General features: G+C 39.0%; 1 protein-coding gene across 1 annotated transcript in view; it reads right to left on the bottom strand.

Annotated features, from left to right (window-relative positions):
* CACNA2D4 (calcium voltage-gated channel auxiliary subunit alpha2delta 4) overlaps positions 1 to 25,502 on the bottom strand; it is a 202,427-nt gene that overhangs the window by 17,420 nt on the left and 159,505 nt on the right. The window contains exons 29-35 of the mRNA XM_087873504.1: positions 25,141 to 25,202; positions 23,029 to 23,043; positions 13,643 to 13,687; positions 11,719 to 11,781; positions 9,047 to 9,117; positions 5,225 to 5,300; positions 618 to 670 (exon numbers count right to left, since the gene is read on the bottom strand). Coding sequence (XP_087729630.1) covers positions 618 to 670; positions 5,225 to 5,300; positions 9,047 to 9,117; positions 11,719 to 11,781; positions 13,643 to 13,687; positions 23,029 to 23,043; positions 25,141 to 25,202 — 385 coding nt within the window. The remainder of the gene's footprint in view (positions 1 to 617; positions 671 to 5,224; positions 5,301 to 9,046; positions 9,118 to 11,718; positions 11,782 to 13,642; positions 13,688 to 23,028; positions 23,044 to 25,140; positions 25,203 to 25,502) is intronic.

The raw sequence follows: 25,502 nt of genomic DNA, 5'->3' as shown, positions 1-25,502 counted from the left end.
TTGATAGCTTATTAATAATTTTGACTATCACTAAGTGTTGTATCTTTTTATTCTTGATGAATTTATTTTGTTCTTCTTATGTACACTGAGAGCATATACACCAAAGACATATTCCTTGTGTGTCCAATCACACTTGGCCAATAAAGAATTCTATTCTATTCTATTCTATTCTATTCTATTCTATTCTATTCTATTCTATTCTATTCTATTCTATTCTATTCTATTCTATTCTATTCACACAGATCACTTTAGAACACCCAGTTGGCTGAATTGGAGAAATGAAGAGTAATTCTGAAGACTCGTAGATACTTCTTGATTTACATCAAAGTATTGCAACATCTCCATGCTGGGAATTGCAGTCTTATTTTAACTGGTCAATACCCTGTAGGGGAAATTGTATATTTCTTAACACTGCTGGGCACTTTGAAGTTGCTTTAATATTTTCTTATTAATTTTCCTATTACAATAAAATTTCAGAACAACAATATTATAAACAGTTAAGAATATGCTTAATCTAAGGACCTCAAACATTCAATGCTTAACATACTGATTAAATGCTGAAACATAATTTCTTCAGATGCAATTTTCCGCTAGAATTCCCAAACATTCATACTCACATGAAGAAATCGGTGATCATCCATTTTGCTGCTGCCAATAATGTATAAATTGGCTGTTGAAAAAAGAACGACTAAGTCTCAAAAGAAAAAGCTGTAAGCATCTTACATAGTGCACAATTTCAATTTTTGTTTCCCTTAATAACTTAAATGGCTTTCTTTAAGAATCTGCAGGAATTATATAAAATGTATCCAAATCAGTTGTCTTTTCTATTAATGATAAATCAGGACATTTAAGAGAAAATATATAAAATATTTTGAAAATAAAGTTTTTCTAGTGGAAAAAGCTTAAAAGATTATGTATATAAGAAAAAAAAATCCAGTTATTTGTGGAGCTGAACAATCAATACCTCCCCTAAACAGCTGTTTTGGATCACGTAGTACTGAACATATTGTTCATTTTAGAATAGAATAGAATAACAGAGGTGGAAGGAACCTTGGAGGTCTTCTAGTTTCTAGCTTAGGCAGGAAACCCTACACCACTTCAGACAAATGGTTGTCCAATCTCTACTTAAAAACTTCCAGTGTTGGAGCATTCACAACTTCTGGAGGCAAGTCGTTCCACTGATTCATTGTTCTAACTGTCAGGAAATTTCTCCTTAGTTCTAGGTTGCTTCTCTCCTTGATTAGTTTCCACCCATTGCTTCTTGTCCTGCCCTCAGGTGCTTTGGAGAATAGCTTGACTCCCTCTTCTTTGTGGCAGCCCCTGAAATATTGAAACACTGCTATCATGTCTCCCCTAGTCCTTCTCTTCATTAAACTAGACATACCCAATTCCAGCAACCGTTCATATGTTTTAGCCTCCAGTCCCCTAATCATCTTTGTTGCTCTTCTCTACACTCTTTTAACAAAACTGAAAGTATTTTGGGTAATAAAGCTACCAGGTTTTTTTTGTCACAGTAGGAATAATGATATAATGATGGGTTACATTAATTTTACATTAACATTGACTTTGCCTTCTTATGAATACTTCTGAGCTACTTTTGCTATAAATCTAAGTCTTCCTCATTTTGACCAGACAAATGAAGCCAAACTAACACTATCATCTTCAGGATGTATAATTGATGATGTGCTGTATGTGGTTAAAAGGTCCTTGCATTTCCACACATATGCAATTCAACCTTAAAGACAAAGAGGCAACCATCTTATGAGACTTGAGATCAGTTTGAATAAAAAGAAAGGAAGAAGTGTCTGTCCAGTGGTGGGATTCAAATTATTTTTTTATTATTTATTTTTATTAGTCATATTTCTATGCCACCCACTCTCCGAGGACTCTGGGTGGCTTACACCAAAGACAGTATACTAAATAGCATATTGCCCCCAACAATCTGGGTCCTCATTTTACCCACCTCGGAAAGGCTGAGTCAACCTTGAGCCAGTGAGATTCAAGGTGCTGGTAATCACCTACAAAGCCCTACATGGCTTAGGCCCGGGGTATTAGGTGGACCATCTGTGGCCAGCGACAGCTCCCCATCGCCCGGTGCGTTCCCACAGGGAGGGCCTCCTTGGGGTGCCGTCGGCCAGACAATGTTGGCTGGCGACCCCTAGGGAGCGGGCCTTCTCTGTGGGCGCATATACCCTGTGGAATCAGCTCCCCCGGGGCTCCGGGTGGCCCCTGACCTTCGCTCTTTCCGCCGTGGCCTTAAAACATGGCTATTTTGCCTGGCCTGCTTGGACTGAAGGGGTTTTAGAGGGGATTTTAATGGTTTTTATAGTTTTATTGAGTATTTTTTTAAAAAAATTGAACTTTGTGTGTTTTATTGTTCTGAGCTGCCCTGAGTCCTTTTGGAGATAGGGCGGCATATAAGTCCAAATAATAAATAAATAAATAAATAATAAATTTGATCCACTGATCTGCTGAACTAGCAGTCAGCTGAAGTAGCTGCAGTATTGCACTCTAACCACTGCGCCACCTCGGCTTGAAATAATTTAACAACCGATTCTCTGCCCTAATGACCAGCTGGGTAGGCGTGGCTCAGTGGTCATGTGACTGTGTGGGCGTGGCCAGCTCAATGTCACTCACGTTGATGGGCGCTTCGCCTTAGCTGTTACAATGTAATAAGGTTAACCAGTGAGGCAGTTTCTGTAAGGAGGGCAATAAAGATTAGGCTAGAAACAACACCAAAATGTTTCCTTCCTGCCTTCCTTACAGGATTAGCCCTGTAAAGTGGGAAAAAACAAAATAAGGTTTCTTCCAACAACCAGTTCTCCGAACTGCTTAGAAAGTTAACAATCAGTTCTCCCGAATAGGTGCGAACTGGCTGAATCCCACCACTGGGTCTGTTTATAAAGACAATATCATTCTAGTAAAGGTCCTTCATTGTTAACATAATATAAATGTTTTTTCTTCTTCTGTTCAATTGTGTCCAATTCTTGGAAACAGCTGAATAACTTCTTGCCATTTTCTTAGCAAAATTTTGCAGAAGTAGTTTGCCATTGTCTGCTTCCTAGGGTTGAAAGAAAGTGACTGGCCCAAGGTGGCTTTGTGCCTAAGGTGAGACTAGAACTCGGTCTACCAGTTTCAAACTTGATGCCTTAACCACTACACCGAATTGTGTCTTTGCAAATTAGTTAAACTCAGCCAAATAGAACAAATCAATTCAATCATAGTAGAAAATCTTATTGTTACTAGGTAAAGGAACCTATTAAAAAATTTCTGGGAGCTAACAGTTTTTTTCTGGATTTTCTGTATAGAATGGAGCTAGTAGGTTTAAGAGTTTGCTAATCAAATATGGCTCTAGATCAGTGGTGGGTTCCTCCCGGTTCTGCCAAGCCGGTAGCGGTGATGATATGACATCACCAAACTGGTTCTGCCCCCTGCGCCACCCCTGCATTATTCTTACCTTTTATTTGGCCCCACCCCCAATCTATTGCTGCCTCCTGAGTCCCAGCTGATCGGCTAGAGGGAAAAAACTGTTTAAACTCTTGCCGCCGGGCTTCAAAGGGCCGCCCCACAGCTGATCAGGGTTAAAAGAAAACAAATGAGTAGACTGATGCCTGCAAAAATAAATGAGTAGACCGGTGCCTGCAAAAATAAATGGGTAGACCAGTGCCTGCAAAAACAAATGAGTAGACCGGTGCCTGCAAAAATAAATGGGTAGACCAGTGCCTGCAAAAACAAATGAGTAGACCGGTACAGCTCTGCAAGCAGTTAAAAGCCTGGTAGACCAGTACCTCTGCTAAATCCTAAAGAATTGTCACATGACCATCAAGCCACGCCCACAAAATAAGCCACACCCACAGAACCGGTAGTAAAAAAATTTAGAACCCACCCCTGCTCTAGATGGTCCAATGTAATTACTGTAATTTGAGCCATATATGGTTTATTTGCTAAAGAAACAAATGCACATATAAAGCAAGAACCGAAAGAATGAAAAGTTCACCCTTCACTTTCCCAACCTAGAATGAATTTGCTTGGTAACATCCATCTTCTCTAAATTAATATATATGCGCTGTCACTTGTCCAGTACAAATAACTCATGGGAGAGATCACAGAATCAAGGCTGGAGTACTCAGCCAATTCATCTTAAAAGTGCTCTCTCTCCCTGCCCCTCACCCCAAAAAAACTTGGCTTATTCCTTCTGCATGAACCTCATTTGCTCAGGTTTTAATTGCACCCAATTGCCAAGTACGACTCAGAAAATGAACAAATGAAGGGAGTGATTTACATCCCTTCTTCCATTAAGGAACTCCAGACGATGATATTCATAATACTTCCTTCAAGTGCCCATTGTTTTTACTTCTGCTCTAGCAGAGTGCGTGGACTGGAAGCCAAATGACCGTGGAAATCTAATGTTACCTGCATGAAATCCAGCAATTTCACAAGAATCCTTTCTCATAGAACTCAAGGCTTTTGAACTTGGCTGCGGAAAGTTTATCTTCAACACTGACCAATTTGTCCACCAACACAATGATTACAAAGTAGAAATCCCACCCTGTTCTAAAGGACTGTCTAATTCAGGGGTGTCAAACTTGTGTTGTCACAGCATCGTCATGTAACATATCGTGGCTTCCCCCCACCTTCGCTAAACCAGGTGTGGGCGTGGCCAGCACATGATGCATCTGGCCTGCGGGTCGCGAATTTGTCAGCCCTGGTCTAATTCCTTGCTAGTCTTCATGTACAGATGCTCAGATGTATGTAGTGGCCTGTACAGCTTTTTTTCTTTCAGAATGCTCTGCCAATTATAGAATGGAAAAAAAAAAAACATACATAGATGGACATGCCATGTCTTCTTTATCTGCCTTTGTCTGCAGGAGGAAGGAGAAATTTTCTGACAGTAAGAACAATTAATCAACAGAATAGCTTGCCTCCAGGAGTTGTGGGTGCTCCATCATTGGAGGTTTTCAAAAATAGACAGGGCAATCATTTGACCAGGATGATATAAGGTCTCTTGCCTTAAACAGGTGTTTGACCAGAAGAACTGTGAGGTCCTTTCCACCTCTATGAGTCTATATTCTATTTTTTTTTTTCCCTTTTGTTCTGGAAGAACAAAAACAACCAATCTCATCAGAAAGAAAAGCATTTATGAGCTTCTTTGCATCGTTCTGTTCTAGGCGCCAAGCCTCCACTGTGACTTCATGATGGTGGTTTATGATATGGAGATACTTACGCTGAGAAGAGGACGGGCACCACTGTGATGGTGATGGGGCACTTTACACATGGCTTGGTAATCAAACATCTTCACCCTGCAGAAACACAAAAGTGACCGTGAGCTGTTGTGTAGAGCAGCGTTTCTCAACTTTGGCGAGTTTAAGTTGGGTGGATTTCAACTCCCAGAATTCCCTAGCAAGGCTGGTGGGGATTCTACTGGAGTAGAATTTCCACCTTATTCTAACAGCTATCAGTTTACCCACCCCAAGGCTGCTTGATTTAGCAATGGCATTTCAAAGTGTTTTCTTCAAAGTTCTGCTCTTCAGGATCCTTTTTAGTGGAAATGGCAGAAATTAATCAAGGCATATACGCTACAAGTGCATTACAATCCCCCAGGGGCAAACTAGTGGTGGGATTCAATTTTCTTTACTACCGGTTCTGTGGGCGTGGCTTGGTGGGTGTGGCAGGGGAAAGATACTGTAAAATCTCCATTCCCATCCCACTCCAGGGGAAGGTTATTGCAAAATCCCCATTTCCTTCCGATCAGCTGGGACTCCGGAGGCAGAGAATAGATGGGGGCAGGGCCAGTCAGAGGTAGTATTTACCGGTTCTCTGAACTACTCAAAATTTCCACTACCAGTTCCCCAGAACTGGTCAGAAGCTGCTGAAACCCACCTCTGGGGCAAACATATTCTTCTGCCTTGCATATGACTTTAGCCTAGATTTAAATTCAGTTAATGCACATTACTGACTTTAGTTCTCACTCTAAGCAAATACCTACAGTACATTTATGCCGCCAACTGGATATTGCACAGCAAGATTCAATACTATGTATAATGTGTTATCTGCTATATTCCAAGAAGAGATTTCTTACTACATTTGCAATGTGCTCTTGCAATGTGAAAAATACTATATATTATTTACCAAAACAACCACAGCTACTATGCTATTCACTCCAAATTGCATCTCAGACACTTTTCCCACCTAGCTCTAGCAGCTGTGTTATTTTCTTTGACCAGACTCAAATTGTACTGAACGTTATGCGAGAAAGCTCTGGCTGTGCTCCTTGTATCCTTTTTGCTTACATGTACCTGACTTGGACCCTTTGCATACTAGTTTGTAGGGCAAACATATGTTATTTTCATCTACAGAGAGTGGCAGTGAATTTCAATGGTCCCAGATAACAGACTTTCTCAGAAATGTGGTCTTTGAACCTGAAACCAACTGGCAATCAAAACTTCTATACTACACCAAATGTAAAACTAGTATTTGTAAGCAGGGGTGGGTTCTAAATTTTTTTACTACCGGTTCTGTGGGCGTGGCTTATTTTGTGGGTGTGGCTTGGAGGTCATGTGACTAGGTGGGCATGGCTAGCTGGTCAGACTCATTTCTGGAAGGTCCTCGCACTTACAACCAGTCCTCGCAATTACGACCCGACTCATTTGATTGCTTTTAACACTGATCAGCTGTAGGACGGCCCTTTGAAGCCCCGCCGCAAGAGTTTAAACAGTTTTTTTCCCTCTAGTCATCAGCTGGGACTCAGGAGGCAGCAATAGATTGGGGGTGGGACCAAATAAAAGGTAAGAATAACGTGGGTGGGGGGGAGGGCGGGGGGGGAGAACCGGTTCGGTGACCTCATATCGTCACCGCTACCGGCTCGGCCGAACCTGACCGAACCGGGAGGAACCCACCACTGTTTGTAAGCACCAAAGAGATTGAGATAGCAAGTAATTAAGTGGGGATGATCCACAGGGTAACATCTGCCCTTTTCATTCTGATTTTCATGCTGGAACTGATAATATATGAAGTGTCCAAGTTTGAAGCATGAATAAACCAGAATTGGTTATTCTGAAAATATAGGAATACTGTGTGTGTCTGACTTCTGACAGTTATGTGACATAAAGGTATGAGTTTGAAACTGTTTTCTTCACATCTTTTTAGCTGCATTTCAAAATATGGGTGGTGAAATATATTGATATTAAATATTTGTTCACATGCTGCATAAACTTAAGAATGGCTGAGCTAGTCAACAGAAATGCCTCTGATCAAAGATTTTTTATTATATCATTACAGATAGATTGCACCTATAATAATGTACTTTGCATATCGTAGTTGCCAAAGTAGTGAGACAATACCTGCAGTTCTTTAGAACAAATATGTATTATAGGGAACAAAGTCAACAACAAAACCAGAATTTTATTTATTTATATTCTGTCTTCATTATTTTTACAAATAATTCAAGGTGGGAAACACATCCAACACACCTTCCTCCTCCTAGTTTCCCCACAACAACCCTGTAAAGTGAATTGGGCTGATAGTGAATGTTCTGGCCCAAAGTCACCCACTGATTTTCAGGACTAGAACTCATGGTCTCCTGTTTTCTAGCCTGGTGCCTTAACCACTACACCAAACTGGCTCTTTCACTATTGTCCACTATCTTCATCCTGGCTTTCTTTATTTTAGTCTTTAGTATTATTGGGAATATGGGACTTTCAGAGCATAAGAAGAGCAATTTGGGTCCCAAGTCAAAGTTCTTGCTGGGGAATTATTTATTTATTTATTTATTTATTTTTCGTATTTCTATGCCGCCCATTCTCCGAGGACTCTGGGCGGCTTACACCAAAGACAGTATACTAAATAGCATATTGCCCCCAACAATCTGGGTCCTCATTTTACCCACCTCGGAAGGATGGAAGGCTGAGTTAACCTTGAGCCGGTGAGATTTGATCTGCTGATCTGCTGAACTAGCAGTCAGCTGAAGTAGCTGCACTCTAACCACTGTGCCACCTCGGCTCTTATCCCCATCCCAACATCAATTCTCATTTAGAAATCTAGTGGCTACACTGAAGGAACCTATGGCTTGCGCGCACCCACATACAACACTCTCAGGGGCCACTAGCAACCATGGTGGCTCTTTCAAAGTGGTGAAAGAACCTAGCAGGTGGCTAGAGCTTCCCAAATCTGAGATGCCAAATTGCAGACAACAACTAGATGGCAGCAAAGAATTGCTGCTTGAAATTCTCATCAGATGACAACTTTACCCTACCCATTCAGTTTTGGTCGCCATGATGTAAAAAAGATGTGGAGACTCTAGAAAGAGTGCAGAGAAGAGCAACAAAGATGCTTAGGGGACTGGAGGCTAAAACATGAAGAATGGCTGCAGGAACCGGGTATGTCTAGTCTGATGAAAAGAAGGACTGGGGTGATATGATAGCAGTGTTCCAGTATCTCAGGGGCTGCCACAAGGAAGAGGGAGTCAAGCTATTCTCCAAAGCACCTGAGGGCAGGACAAGAAGCAATGGGTGGAAACTAATCAAGGAGAGAAGCAACTTAAAACTAAGGAGAAATTTCCTGACAGTTAGAATAATTAATCAGTGGAACAACTTGACTCCAGAAGTTGTGAATGCTCCAACACTGGAAGTTTTAAATAATATGTTGGAAACCATTTGTCTGAAGTGGTGTAGGGTTTCCTGCCTAAGCAGGGGGTTGGAGTAGAAGACTCCAAGGTCCCTTCCACCTCTGTTATTCTATTCTATTCTATTCTATTCTATTCTATTCTATTCTATTCTATTCTATTCTATTCTATTCTATTCTATTCTATTCCATTCCATTCCATTCCATTCCATTCTATCCTATCATGCCATTGGGTTCCTCTATGGACACGTTCTGATCCTACACAATTAGCATTGGAAGATTCTGAGTGTAGCTAACCCTCTTGTGTCTATGGGTCTTTAAACAACTCCATCCTTGTTTTGATTATATTTATGCTGTGAAGCATTTTGCTTCAAACAGGGTCTTCTTTGAAAGGAGGTGAGTATAAGGAAGAGATGATGACACTTACTCTTTGAGCATTCCCATATTTGCGAGTTGAGTTGTAACAGAACCATCTATTTCTCCCAAGAATTTTCCAATCTGCAACCACAAGCAGGTATGATATAAAAACAGAGTTTCTGGAGAGTTTTTAAATCGTAAGTTTTGTTTTGCAGGGCATTCTTAAGCAGGTGAGTTTAATATTCACCAGTAATACAATAGCAATACAGTAGGACTAACTAACAGTAATAATACAACAGGATAAAATTGATTGTTATCCTTGGTTTGAATAGGCTTAAAAAAAAGTGTCTTAGCATGTTGCAAGCAAGACTGCTGATTTGTTTATAGTTCACTATATCTTGAGAACCTGAAAAAGAGTTAATTCAGTAACCAGGTTTATAGTTGCTGTGTGAATGTTGCCACAGGCTGCAAGGCTGAAGTACTTACTGATTATTATGTAGCTTTATCTTTATCTTTATTTGATTTGTATACCGCCCTACTCCCGAAGGACTCAAGGCGGTGAACAGCCAAACAGTAAAATACATGAATACAAAATTTAAAAACAGGATAAAATCAAATTAGACAATTTGGCCCAGACAAATTAAAACACCCCAGTCATTTAAAAACAGATTAAAATTTGCATGTTTAAAAAGAAAAGAGGGAAAAAGTTTAGGCCAGGCCCGCCTGGTGGAATAAAAAGGTCTTCAAAACGCGGCGGAAGGTGCGCAGATCCGGGATCCTCCGTATCTCCGGGGGGAGCTCATTCCAGATAGTAGGTGCCCCCACAGAGAAGGCTCTCCCCCTAAGAGCCTTTAAGGGCATAATGTTCAACTATGTACTTAAGTTGTTTGGGGAAAAAGTGAAAGCACAGTAAGACACATTAAATTGAAAAAAAACCTGAAGTCCATGCTCAGTTTAGCTTTGAACTCACTATCTATGTTCTTGTAATCAGGCTGATTACATACGCATAGCAAATGAATACCAAATTTGCTAAACCTGTTAGAGTTAACTCCCCCCCCTCCTTTTTGTGGTTGACTGGGCTTGTTAAGCAAATCCAGTTCATTGGTTAATGTACCCAGAAAATGAGTAAATCTGTACAGCTTGCTGGTTGGAGCATGCTGTATGAACACAGTGTGAGGCTTCAGATCATTGGAGATTGAGGCAAGCTTTAGACAAACCATTATGTGTTGCCTTCAATGGGCAAGATAATAATAATGCCCTACTTTGTAAGGATGAAGGAAAGAATAAATGCAAAGGGTTTGAACACTTGATGTATTATTCAAATAGTGCTGCCTCTGCTGAGATGGAAGGTATCAAGGCAATTAAGCTATTTTGTTCAAATCTCCTTGTAGTTTAAGGTCACTTTAGCCCAAGGAAGTTTCTGATGGGATAGGAAGCACACGCTCCCTTCTTAATGTTCTTGTGTTTTCCAGTTCTAATCCTGGAAAGGCACTGCAACCTTCTTCCTTTTCCTTATCTTTTCTTTACCCAATTCTTTACGTTGATGCAGTAATATTGTGCCTGATTCATGTTTCAATATTATTATAATGCATTAGTATGTGAAGAAGATCTCCGACATCTATCAAAACATTTTGTTTACTTAAGATACATTTAGTCTGACTTGACTCTGTCAAAATAGGAGTTGACAGGCTCCTTAAAAGTCTTCAGTACTTACTCATATGCATCTAAACATAGTTTAAAAAGCAGGTAATTTTGGCCTAGCAGTTAAAAAGCTGTGTTTGTTGATCAAAAGGTTGGCAATTCAACACCCAAGTTTCCGAAAGATGCCCTAATTAATTCATGAGCCATGATCCAAACTCAAAGGAAATATAGTGATTTATTAGGAGCAACATTCCGGCAATATTCGGATGCAGTCAGGACTGATCCCACGTAGATTTACGTTCCCTATGACCCTCTCTCTCCCCTCCCCCCTGGCCATGTCATAAATCACATTCTCCAATTAACCACTTTGGCTGGCTGTGAAACCTAACACCCTCCTTCTGATTGCGGTCAGAAAAATGTATGGAATTCACTTCAGTTCTCCCTCCCTCCTGCTCATGGCAACTTGAAAGCTTTGCAAGTTGACACCAAATACTGCATGTTGGGGTGAGCTCCCATTCCTGCTCCAGCCAACCTAGCAGTTCGAAACCATGCAAACGCGAGTAGATAAATAGGTACCACTTCGGTGGGAAGGTAACTGTGTTCCATGTGCCTTGGTGTATAGTCGTGCCAGCCATATGACCATGGAAATGTCTTCACACAATGCTGGTTCAAGAAGGAGTTTTGCACTTAACTCTATACCATTCTTCCTAACAATGAAAACCTACACTTTCAATGTGAGGTGGAATCTCAGCCACGGTAGTCTAATGGCAAGCTCTGTTTCACTGGGGCTTTGAGTGTCATGGCAGAGTTGCACTCCAAACATTGATGGGGTATAACAAGGTATATTCAGCTAGGAGAAGAACATAATTTGATGTATTTATTTGATGTTTCTATTTCAAATGATTAAATGTGGCTGAAATAATCACCTCACATGTAATGAATATTTCTCTTTTTCTGCAATATGAAGAACAGGTGGCATTCAGAATTGTATACCAGGCTTTGCAGGAGGGTAAATGTGAGCAACCTTGGAAATACAGGCTGTTCTATTTAGTCTTTCTCCTGATAAATAAGATCAAGAGCCACTCATTCATCCCTTCTTACCTGTTGAGAGGTTTTGGAAATAAGTATGAATCCATTGTTATCAATAAGGTAGCAATTCAATTTCTGCAGGAAGAAAAAGATGGATTCTTCAGGAAAAGGTTAAAGTTTGGGAAGAAGTTTTAAGTCAAGAATAGATCTCCAAGAGCAGCATTTCCATGTTGAGGGGTGCATTCCTGCAAGAATAATTTGTTGGAGGAATCCCTATGGGAAATACCAGGCAGGGGTGAAACAAGCCATGAGGAGACCAGATTCAAAATAGGTGGGATTAAGCACTCTCTTTTTATGGTACCACTTTTAACTTTCTCTCTCATGAAGACTGCATAAAATTAGACTAAGGGTTAACAATCTCATCTCTTTTAGATGAGATCTTTGAAATCATGTAAGGCTCAGTTTATATCTCTGGCAAGAGAAGTTGCCTTGGTGGTGCAGCGGACTAAGTGCTGTTATGTAGCCCTTAGCTGCCAGCTGCCTGCAATAAGTGCGAGTTCAAATCTCACCAGGCTCACGGTTGACTCAGCCTTCATCCTACTGAGGTAGGTAAATTGAGGACCCGGATTGTGGGGGTAATAAACTGACTTTGTAGAAACATCGCTTATGGGGGGCCAAAAGCCCTAATAAGAAGGCTATTGCTATAAGTGCATTGTAAGCCACCATGAGCCTTCGGAGGAGGGCGGCATATAAATTGAACTAATAAATGATAAATAAAATAAAGTCTTTCAGTTGGTCAACAAACTATAGATCAGGGAGAAGGGAAGGGAAGGAAAGGGGAAAGAAGGGGAAAGGAAAAGAAAGGAAAAGAAAGGGATGGAATGGGAAGGGAAGGGAAGGGAAGGAAAGGAAAGGGGAAGGGAAGGGAAGGAAAGGGGAGGAGAGGGGAGGAGAGGGGAGGAAGGAGAAAAGATGAGTTTTAGCCATTTTGGGTTTTACCCTACCCATGCTGCTTTTCGCCACTCACTCCTTGAGTCCATCATAAGTTATACTAGAAGGAATGCAACATTTTTTATTTTTTTTTTAAATTTGATTTATATGCCGCCCTTCTCCGGAGACTCAGGGCGGCTTACAATGTGCTAAGCAATAGCCTTCATCCTTTTGTATATTTATACAAAGTCAGCTTATTGCCCCCACAACTGGGTCCTCAATTTACCTACCTTAGAAAGGATGGAAGGCTGAGTCAACCTTGAGCCTTGGCGAGATTTGAACCTGCAGTAATTTCAGGCAGCTGTTCTTAATAACAGGGTGCTTTAGACCACTGTACTACCAAGGCTCTTGTTTACTGAAAATAAAAGGTTTTGCAGCCTTTACCTTTTTATGTCAATGAGGCAGACCTAAGAAAAACTATTTATTTTCACTTGTTTATCAGATTTCTACGTACCGTCATCTGGAATGACTCTAAGCAATCTACATTAAAATAATAGAGTATATACCCCAATGAAAAATACCAATAAAAATAATACTTTAAATGCAACAATTCTGCCTAACAAAACCCACGGCTGGCCCTAACATTGGTCTCCACAGGCCTTCCAAAATGCCCCGGCTTCTTTGTGTCTTTGGAAACTTCTAACAATAAGGGAGAACTTTATTTTGGGAGAAAATAGAGAGTTCCCTCTGAGAATGCTCACTTTCTTGATTTCTCCTGTTTCAACTCACAATAAATTGGGATTTTCAGCCTGCTATCCACCACCACATCTGATCTGATTTTCAGGTAAAGCAGTCATGCAATGCTCTATAAATAACCATCTTTTGTTATCACAGTCTCATTTGTAAAAAAAAAAAAAAACATCATAAGAAAGGCAAGCAGTAGGTGAATAGTGATGCTGGGTCTCCTCTTATGCTGGATTCAGGCTGTCTATATAGCGTGAAAGTAAATTTGGCCCTGAACCACTGAATTACAGATATGAGCAAAACCAAAGTTTGAGCAACTTACATCATCGCGGCAGTTCATTGGACACAGACCTTCCACATTACTACACTGTAAAAGAAGAGAAAGAGTTTAAATCATTTCTTATTTTAAGATGCATTTTCCTGAGCTGAAAGTTGTCTGGATTTATGGAATATTCCTGTCTAATTCTAGTACTACTCATATTATTCAGCAGGGGCGGGTTCTAAATTTTTTTACTACCGGTTCTGTGGGCGTGGCTTATTTTGTGGGCGTGGTTTGATGGTCATGTGACAATTCTTTAGGATTTAGCAGAGGTACTGGTCTACCAGGCTTTTAACTGCTTGCAGAGCTGTACCGGTCTACCCATTTATTTTTGCAAGCACCGGTCTACTCATTTATTTTTGCAGGCACTGGTCTACCCATTTACTTTTGCAGGCACCAGTCTACTCATTTGTTTTCTTTTAACACTGATCAGCTGTGGGGCGGCCCTTTGAAGCCCCCCGGCAAGAGTTTAAACAGTTTTTTCCCCGCTAGCCGATCAGCTGGGACTCAGGAGGCAGCAATAGATTGGGGGTGGGGCCAAATAAAAGGTAAGAATAATGCAAGGGGGGCGGGGGGGGCAGAACCGGTTCAGTGACATCATATCGTCACCGCTACCGGCTCAGCGGAACCGACCACTGTTATTCAGGTAGATTAAAAAGAATTTCCTACTGTAGGGTTCCTCTGACTGGATCCATCCTGATTATTTTAACCACTAGCAATAACAATAAATACCAGCAATACTGACCATGAATCTGGTAAGTATTTAAATATTTGTTTATTTGCGGATACAAGTAATATGCAAAATATTTATGGAAAAGACTGGGTTGCAATTGAAATGATACTTTTACTTATATATATAAAAAAACTTCCCTTATGGGATAATTCTGTAATGAAAATAGCTGGCAAATCTTTGAGTAAATCTGGGCTTTTCATAATATTGTATTTACCTGATAAGAAAATAAGGTTTCTATAATCTGTGAATCAGATCATCTTAGACTGGCTAAAAGCAATGTTGAAAACAAGTGAAGGGATACAAGTACAAATGCTGCACGTATCCCTGTTGAAAAGCCCTGAAGACTCGGGATTACAGGTAGTCCTTGATTTACAACAAGTCCTTGATTTACAACCATTTGTTTAGCAACTATTCAAAGTTACAATGGCACTGAAAAAATAGCAATAGCAATAGCACTTAGACTTATATACTGCTCCACAGTGCTTTTACAGCCCTCCCTATGCGGTTTACAGAGTCACCCTATTACCCCCCAAAAATCTGGGTCCTCATTAATTAGAGTAGGAGTGAAGGTAAGAGAGGGAGGAAGAGAGGAGGAGAAGGAGAAAGGAAGGGGAAGTAGAGAGGAGAAGAGGAGGGGAAGAGAAAGTAAGAAGGAAAGAAAAGAGAGAGGTGGTAGGTTTGAGGAGAAAGATTGCTGTACAATAAAAAAGATGAAAGGGAAGAAAGGCAACCCCAAACAAATATAAAGATATTAAGATAAAGAATGAGTTGTTTAAAGAATAAAAGAGAACAAATATGAATAAATAGCAATAATTAGAATTTAAGGGCAAATGAAGATGTTGTTTATGTAAGTAAGCATAGACATATTGAGACATGATAAAAAAAGTGGGGGGGGAGAGATTTTGGCAAAAACTATAATTGAGTAAAATGTATTTGAATTTGATTAATTGTATAAGATAAGATATGGCCAATACTCTGTTCAAAAAAGATGTGGGTAAACGTGTGAGTGTGGGGAGGAACCAATAAAACTTGTTTAAAAAAAAAATTCTGGGTCCTCATTTTACCCACCTCGGAAGGATGGAAGGCTGAGTCAACCTTGAGCCTGGTGAGAATTGAACTGCCGAACAGCTGGAAGATGGCAATCAACAGCAGTAGCCTGCAGTACTACACTCTAACCACTGCGCCACCCCGGCTCATCAAAAAGTGACTTATGACTGGTTTTTGCACTGATGATCGTCACAACATTCCCACGGTCACGTGATAGTATTGGCTTCTTGGCAACCAGCATTTATTTACAACGGCTGCAGTGTCTTAGAGTCATGTGATCATTATTTGGAACCTTCCCAGCTGGCTTCCAACAAGCAAAGTCAATGGGGGGGAAGTTGGATTTGCTTAATGACTGCATGATTCACTTTAACCACTCCAGTGATTCACTTAGCAACCATGGCAAAAGAGATCATAAAATTGAGTGTGACTCACTGAACTACCAACTTGCTTCGCAAAGGAAATTTTGATCCCAATTGTGGTTGTTAAGTTGAGGGCTGCCTATACTGTACTTACAAGGGGTTACTTACCTGGAGGCTTTTATCTTTTTTGTAATTTCTCTCCTTTCCTTCTTTCTTTCTCTCCTCAATTAACTTTTCCTTTTTCTACATCTCCACCCGGTTTTGTTCCCCCACCTTCTCTCTCTTTCCATTGCAGCTACAGATTCATCTCACCCTATTTTTATCCTATTTCTGTGTCTGTGTTTAGCTGTTCAAACAGAGTGCCCTGGATATTAGTGCTCAAGCTGACATAGCAACACTTGCTAATATCAAGTCCTTAAAGTGATTGGCCCAGAATAAAACGACTTTCCACCTAGAAAAATACCCAACAGCGGGCCTAACACAAGGCCAGAGAGCAGCCTTAATCAGAGAAACATTTGAACTGGAATCTATGATAAAACGAGGATTCCTCCGAGCACCATATTTAGAAAAGAAATATCTATAAGGTGTTCCACATATATGACTGTATGACTGTAATTTTGTTGCTTGTATCCTTATGATTTATATTGATATTGTTTCCTGATTGCTTATTTGTACCCTATGACTATCGTTAAGTGTTGTACCTTATGATTCTTGATGAACGTATCTTTTATGTACACTGAGAGCATATGTATGAAGAAAAATTCCTTGTGTGTCCAACCACACTTGGCCAATAAAAAATTCTATTCTATTCTATTCTATTCTATTTTACTCTGTTTTACTATACTGATGTCATGATCTGAGAATGAGATGATTGCTTGACTAATCAGTAGAAGACAACTACTTGCATATTGTTGCATGATCACATTCAGGGAGTCACTAAGAACAGAGTTTAATTTCAAGGAGACATTGCTTACTTCGTGTTTTACAATAATTAATATCAACAGCATGATCACAGAATTCCAGAATTAGAAGGGACTATAAGAATAATTTAATCCTAAACCCTGCAGTGGGTAGGAAAACCAGTTAAACCATCCGTGAGAAGTGGCTATCAAGACTCTTCTTAAAAACCTCCAAAGCCCACAACCTCCACAGATTAATGATTGATTGATTGATTGATTGATTGATTGATTGATTGATATTTTTATATGCCGCCCTTCTCCGGAGACTCAGGGCGGTTTACAATGCGTTAAGCAATAGCCTTCATACTTTTGTATATTTTATACAAAGTCAGCTTATTGCCCCCACAAACCGGGTCCTCATTTTACCCACCTTAGAAAGGATGGAAGGCTGAGTCGACCTTGAGCCTGGTGAGAATTGAACTCGCAGTAATTGCAGGCAGCTGGATGTTAAATGCTGCCTTAGTAGGAGGCATTAGCCTCCTACGCCACTCAGGCTCTTATCATCTCATGATGATGATGGTCTTGATGATAGTGGTAGTAATGGCGATGATGATTCACAGAAGGTAAGTAATATCAAAGAGGATAAATATATGTGTTTAAAAAGCTACTACAAGTATTTGGCAATCTTTCTAAAATCAGGGACACTATAAAAGGCTTCAGGGAGGTGTGGGGAGAAGTAACAATCCCATTTTTATCTTTACATAATGAGATGGCTTTTAAAAAGAGAGGTTTCCTCCATTCAATTTAGCGTCATGTCTGGGAGAGATAATGTAAAATGAATTTGTTTGATACAAACATTTACTTGTTTGTGTGGGTAAACCAAGCCATAAAGCTCGCCATAAAACCTTCTAATTGCTTCTATATTATGAAATCCATCAAGAAGCTATGAGGACCAGAATTGAGATGTAGATGCAAATCAGCTTTTAGAGTGAACATTCCATCTCTCTGATTAACGAACAGGAATGCAAATATTTCCTAAAGACAAAAGCTGATTGTGACAATCATATTCTCGCAGCCTGTTTACCATTTCAGTATTTGTCTGCAAAATAATTAAAATGTGTGGTGGTTCTGCAGAAAATTCAATAAATATTCCTGATTGGATATCCATTGTACCACGTGTACAAATTAGTCTGTCCTTCATATGAAGTTTAGTTTTCCTGAATAGATTTAGGATTAGTTGTATCTACCTTTACGCTGGCACATCAAAGCATGCCAGGACATGTAAAATCTGGAAAGCAAGCACCTGGCTTTCAGAAGCTGCATATTGGTGATAATCAATAAGGTCATCACGATGATTTTTAATATATTTAGCTTCTGGGGAAGGATCTATTGCAGAATAAACATCCTTGAAGGAGAAGGGATGGCATTGCGGTGGAGTAGCCAGATGGCATATTTAGGCAGGCGCTGTCTTTCCAGACAAGGAGGGATTGTGCAAATATTCAATTCAAAAACAGGTTTTTGTGGTCAGCTCAAGAGTTGAGTGGCTGGGAGTCAAGGGATTTCAACCAGGTTCACAGCTATGATGTGGGCTCAATGGACACAAGGTTCCCAAAAGACTCACTTTCTTATCCACTTTCAGATGTAATCAATTTACAGCTAGAGAGAGATTTTTCTGAGTGGCAGGATCAAGGTAATCCATTTAGTGAGTCATTATTCTTTGTGGATTAAAAAGAAAAAAAAAAGGATTTTAAAGATTCAAAAACTTTTAACAAAAAGCTTAACAAGAAATAGATGTAAGAAAGATTACAACCGATAAAGGAGATAAGGGTGTGTGTGTGTGTGTGTGTGTGTGTGTGTGTGAGAGAGAGAGAGAGAGAGAGAGAGAAACTGCTTTTAAATTAATTGGAATTAAAATAGACAAGCAAACCAGACTTTCTTAGAAATGTTTTTAATTGCTATTAAGGGTGCAGACAATTGGTGAATTTTATTTTTTAAAGAAGATTGAAATAATATGAGCTAAACTGTGATGCTGACACCACAAAGTGCCATTTGGATAAAAGTATTAAGGTGAGGTGGCCAATTCTTCTAAGTGGCCACATAAATGCAAGTTGTCGTGGGTGCACCTAGGTACACCCACATTACACCAATTCTCCGCAAGCTGCACTGGCTCCCTATTGGTCTCCGGTCACAATTCAAGGTATTGGTTATTACCTTTAAAGCCCTACATGGCTCAGGGCCAGGTTATCTTCGAGACCGCCTTCTGCCATATAGCTCCCAGCGACCAGTAAGATCCCACAGAGTTGGTCTCCTCCGGGTCCGGTCAGCTAAACAATGTTGGCTGGCGGGCCCGCAGGGGAGGGCCTTCTCTGTGGCTGCCCCAACTCTCTGGAACCAGTTACCTCCTGAGGTCCAGACCATCCCCACCCTATTGGCCTTCTGAAAAGCAGTGAAGACCTGGCTTTTCCGACAGGCTTGGGGCTGTTGATCTCACCACTACGATCTGACGAGATCCAGCCATGAATGGTGTGAATGGGTTTTTATGTTTTTTATGTTTTTAATTTTTAAATGTTTTTATAGTGTTTTTTGAATGTATTGTGAGCCGCCCTGAGTCTTCGGAGAGGGGCGACATATAAATTGAAGTAATAAAATAAATAAAAAATAAAATAAATAAGAAACTGGGATTGTTGTAGTGGGTCACCAGTGCCACCCACTCTCCCTGCCCTCCCTGCTACCCCACCACTGCTGTCACCCTACCACTGCTGCCGTGGACTGGACAGGAATAGCCAAAGGGCTAGATGTGGCCCACAAGTAGTAAAAGGCCCTGGTCTATACTAAGGGCACAAGAAAATAATAGAGAAAAAAGGGGGGAAAGCATGCCTTTTACTCTTTTATTTTGGTAACCACCAAAAAAGTGGAAAAAATAGCAGAGGGAAGAAAGAGCTTGTTAGAACAACCTGCAAAAGAGGAATTACACCAGATTTACTTCAGAAAATGTTTGAGAAATTTGGCAATAAGTTACCTAAACTATAATTAACTGACTAAACCACTACATATTAAATTGACAGCTTTTTTAAAAAAAATGTGGTTCAAAGACTTGTAAAGATGAAAGATTAAAAAGATGTTGAGAAGAACAAAAGCTCTGTAAAACAAGTATCTGGAGATGTAAAATGAATTAATGACAAAGTGGAATTTTTGGAGAGTTATGGCAGGGAGCTGGAAAGAGTATTAGATAATATGGGAGTACTGGAATTGAGAAAGAAGGAATTTTGCTTGAGAGTTAGAGCAACTCCAGAGGATTATGCTGAAGATATTAGAGAAAAGGTTATTTTTTAACCATTGCTTTAGCAGATGTTTTGGATTATGATGAGGAGGCTATATACAGGCAGAAATTGATAAGATATATAGAATAAATACAAGACTTGTGAGAATAAGAAATATTTCAAGTGATGTCTTGGTGCACTTTGTCAGGAAGAAGACAAGACATCACATTTTGTAGCAGTATTTTAATATAAACTGAAGATTGCTAATGCAGATGAAATTGCTCTAAAAAACTCCTATTAGAATCTTGCATAAGAGAAAAGAGTATTCTTATTTGACTGATAGATTAAAACAGAAAAAGATTTAATTTTGATGGGATAATTTGAAAGGGTGATTTTTAATTCTAAACAACAGAGTTTGATTGAATTATGTTGAGAAGGTGAGGGAATTTCTAGAAAAAAAAAGAAAGGGGAATTGGAGTGTCAGATGAGACTGTACAGGAACTTCAGCAGGTGCAACAGTAACCTGAACGGAATGATACTGAACCATGCACTACAGGTATTGACCTTTCTAAATGTTTGTGTTGATTATAGATTTTAGATGCTTAATCTAGAATGAGCAAATGTTCTTGAAAAAAGAAAAAAGTCATTATTTGAAAAAATTAAAACAAGACATAAATGCCTACAAGAAACACATATTAGAAAAAACACAACATATTTGGTTTTTAAAGTTGGTACATTAGCATGTTTTAAGATCAATAAGTAGAAGATGAAGCGGTTAACAAAAATATGAAAAGAGAAGATCAAACAGAACTGATAAATAGAATGAGTCTTAAAATTGAGAAGAAAGTAATATATCTGGGCATCACTATGATAAATAAGAATTGAGTGTGATTTCAAAATAATCATGTTAAGATATGGAATGAAGTTAAAAAGGATATATGTTAAAATGGGAGAAACTACCATTGTCATTGCTGGGAAAAATTTCTGGAATAAAAATGAATGTCTTGTGTAGAGTGACGTTTTTATTTCAGACAATTCCTGTTTTGAAAAAGGAATGTTTCATTCAAGTGATGGCAAAAAGATATACTTAAAATTGTGTTGGGGGGGACAACCCACAAATTAAATATGTGGTCTTACAGAATAGAAAGAAAAGGGGAGGATAGGGTGTACTTGATTTGAAATTGTATTTTGCATCTTGCTGTTTGGTTTGGTTTGGATGAAAGAATGGGTGGTGCTGAGAAATAGAAAACTTTTGGAGTTAGAAGGACGTGACCTGAGATTTGGGTGGCATGGATATCTGTGGCATGATATAGTCGAGAAATAATAGGGCATATAAATAATTATCTTAATGTGAAATATTATTATTTTGTCACGGGGGTTCAAAATAAATTCAAAACTCATGGTAGGGGGACATAATCAACAATAGCTTTCTTAATTTAGTTATTAGAAAGATTTAAAATAGGCAAAAAAGTTTATGGTTTTGAATATTGTGGGTTTGAAATGGAATTATGTACAAATAATGAACATGTAATTGCTATAATCCATAAATTTATTGAAATTTGAAACAGAAGAACAAGTGGGAGAATCTATGATAAATTTTAAAAAATGGTTATCGTATGCAGATGGAATAATGGAAAAATACGTGGTTGAAAGGACTGAAATTTATACTATGTTATAATTTAAAGAATTTTTATAAAATGACGTTCTGTTGGCAACTCAAATTCATGTTAAAAAAGTGAACAAAAAGAAGGAATATATCAATGCTTGGTGGACATATAAAAAAGCTAGAACATTTTAGATTCAAATACTGATTCAGAGGATTTTAAAATTAATGTACAATTGAGACTAGAAGTCTTTCTTTTGAGACTGATGGACACAGTTGGAAAAAAGTCATGAATTTTTTTGTACATGATAACTGGATCAAGATTATTGTATGCACAAATGGAAAAAAATTGGCAAAACCTACAATGGAAGAATGGTTGGCGAAGATGACAGAACTTGCTGAGAGGGCCAAATTGACTTCTTTGATCAGAGAAAAAACTGTCTATATTTATTGCTGATTGGAAACCCTTTATGGACTTTTTGTCAAAAACAGAAAAAAACAAACTTACGATTTATGGTTTTGATGATTAGACAGGATAAATTATAGAAAGAAGAGAGACGTAGCTTTAGAGAAAGGTAAATTTATAAGTGTACTTAGAACTTCTATAAAGATCAGGAGCCAATCCTTTGCATCTTTTTTCTTTCTTCTCTATTTTAGTTTTTCTTTTTTCTTTTCTTGCACATTTAATTTTCTCTTTGATTTCTTTCTTTTTTCTTTTCTTAATGTTATATTAGTTTATAATAGTTTTTAATCTTTTTTTAAAAAAAAATAATAAGAACTTTCAGACTTGCAAGATTTACATCAGCCTTCCCAGGTAGATCAGACAGAAAACACAACCAGATGAGATAATCCTATTTTATTGTAAGGCTACATTAACAGAATCTTGCAAGTCCGAAAATACAAGACTCCTGCTGTCTTTTTTTATAGGCTGATAAGTTAGGAAGGATCTCATCTGAGTATCTTTCTCTGCTTCTAAAGCAGCTGTGGGCTCACCCTCCCATTTTGTCTGATCATTCCCTAGGCAGCATCTCTCCCCCTGTCCCAGTAATTCAAACATGCCATTACAGCTTCATATTTAAATTGTGCAATGCATAACTATCCCACATTTGCAAAGATAGTTATACAAAGTTGAGTTCAGTTGCCTGAGTTTTAGATTTGTTAAGCAGCTTTTTGTAATCTTTGCAGTCAGATTCCTACTGGGGTTGATACTTTAAGACTTTTTTTTTTCTTCACAGAATTTATAGAGTGTTTGGCTGGATTATTTTATATATATATTTGAGATTTAATCAGTTTTAAATCTGTTTCTATTGTGCCAGTTCCCGGTCTTTAGCAACTTAATCTGATTTGTCTGTAATATTTGAATATACAAAGAAGAACATTCAAACTCCACATCTCACACATCAAGGACAAAACAATAATCAAAGCTTAGTGATATACATAAACCATAGGTACTCTGGAATATTTTGGTCTTTCAATTTTTTTACTTACATCCGTATCATTGGGCTGCAAGAGAGTAAACATAAAACAGAAAGAAGAGAAAAAAATGACTATTAGTGACTCCTTACTTATCCACTGTTGAGTACCACAGAGCCAGAAGGCGGCATCCTATGCAACTTTTTGTGGATTCTGAGAATAGAAATATGAGCAAAAGTTGAAATTTGCTTTCATTTTCTCTTAAAATATACCATTTCCCAGGGTGTCAGTATCTGGTTCCAAAATCGCAGTTGTCCCATTCTCTGTCTTAGGAATGGCTTTCTAAATTGTACATTTTTAATGCGAGAAAATCCCTATTAAATGAATATGGATTATCATATTAATTAATAATGGATTAAATTAATCCATTAATTAATTTGGTTTTAATTACATTCAAATGAAATCAAATCAGATAGTAAGAGAGAGAGAGAGAGAGAGATTTGCTCTGGGCTGACACATCCTTTGGAGTCATCTGCAACAATGCATTAAAAAAAAGAGGGCAGATCTTCAATCATACTACCATCTTGCCTTTTTTAGCCTTTTCCCACAGATGCTGTTGATTGTGGTTATCAAAAGAACAGTGAAATCAGTTCATCCTTCCAATAATGAAAATCTCTGCCATCAAAGGTAAACAAGATGATTGATGATAAATGTTACAGGATTCTCTCTCCATAGGTTATGATGTTAACATCTTGCTTAACATGCACATCTTAGAATCCTTGCTTTCTGATTCCACACAGTCAAATGCCTTTTTGGCTTATGTGAAGATAGCAATAGCAATAACATTTAGACATATATATCACCCCATAGAACTTTGCAACACTCTCTGGATGATTTACAATATAGATGATTATTTGCATATGGCCGCCGACAATTTGGGTCATCATTTTACCGATCTCAGAAGGAGGGAAGGCTGAGTCAATCTTGAGCCCTGGCAGCATCAAACTCCAGTCTGTGGGCAGAGTTTGCCTGCAATACTGCAATCTCATCACTGTGCCACCAGGGCTCACGATGAATGGCTTCAGTGCTTTTATGCAAACACAGTTAAGACATTGCTAAAAGCGGTAAGTAAATTGGTTATCTGAGGAATTGTTTTTCTCCCATAGTTGTACGCACCCTGTAAGATCCACCAGAGTTCGCATGCTCTGGGTCCCATCCTTGAAATACCATTATTGATGGGTCTCCAGAGAGTATGCCTTCCTTGTTGTGACACCTACCTTTAGAATGGTATATCCCCCACCCCCAGAGCTTTGCCTTGCCCTGATCTGACTATCCTTTAGAGCAGGGGTCTCCCACCTTGATAACTTTAAATCTGGTGGACTTCAACTCCCAGAATTCCCCAGCCAGCAAAGCAAAGCTGGCTGGCTGGGGAATTGGGGGAGTTGAAGTCCGCCAGGCTTCAAGTTGCCAAGGTGGGAGACCCCTGCTTTAGGGAACCTTTTTCTCAGGTCTTGGAATTAGTATTTCAATTTCTGCAGTTGCCTTGCACGATCAGACCTGGTTCTTTCTTTTGTGTGTAGATCTGATTAGTTTTATCAGCAATATTAGCAATCCTATTAGGATTTTTTAATTAATTGTTTTTATTGTAAGCTACCTAGAGTAAGCAAGCCCCCACATTGTGTGGTACTATACCTTTGATAGATAAATTAATAATTAAATCATCACTGAATGCACAGAGCACCAAATTCTCACAAAGGAGTTATTTGCATCAATTTGTAAAGCAAGGAAGAATGACAATCCTAATTAAGAAAGATGTGCAAGGGGCACATACAACATTCTGGATGAAATCAAAGTGGCTTTTGGATAACTGAACCGGTAGATATGATTCCCAATTTCAGTGTTTCAGCTGCAGTGGATTTAATGCCAAGCTGGGCTTTGGTTTGTTAATGTTCTCAGAACAGATTGGCAGCAGATGCAGCATTAAAGTTGTCAAGGGATTACCAAAATGTGCAATTTAAAAACTAATCTCTTGCTCAAATCTGTTTAATACAGATTTCCCAAGGACTCATGTGCAAATTTGGTATGGGAAATGCCACTTGGCCCAGCCAATAGGGTTCATTTATCTAGAAATGGGGAAATGATTCTTTATTTTACCTTTTATCTCGACCAAAACATTGTTATGCTTACCTGCTGTGTAGCCTCCCATAATTTCTGCTGGAGCCATTCCAATTTAAGTTGCACCCCCACCGCTATGGGGAAAACAGAACAACAAAAAAGAAAAAGGAGGGAAGGATTAGGGGGGATAAAAGCCAAGATGTATTATAGGAGCGAAACTGACATTTTCCTCAGAGATCCTGGAGGAAGTCACACCTCTTATAAGTGTAAGTAACAGGTAAATGTTGAATCAGATCAGAAAGTGAGAGTCAGGGGTTTAACAGGGGAATGGAACCGGATCTATCAGCTGCTGTACTGAAATTCTGACACCTAACTCCCACTAAACACAATCAAGATAAAACAGCCTGCCAAAATACCTTCCCCCTTTAATTGAT

The sequence above is a fragment of the Pantherophis guttatus genome, chromosome 7 (genome assembly GCF_059756535.1).
Source record: "Pantherophis guttatus breed Tessera chromosome 7, ASM5975653v1, whole genome shotgun sequence".
NCBI classification, from domain to species: domain Eukaryota; kingdom Metazoa; phylum Chordata; class Lepidosauria; order Squamata; family Colubridae; genus Pantherophis; species Pantherophis guttatus.
The sequence above is the reverse complement of the archived record's forward strand: the minus strand, read 5'-3'. Positions and strand labels throughout refer to the sequence as shown.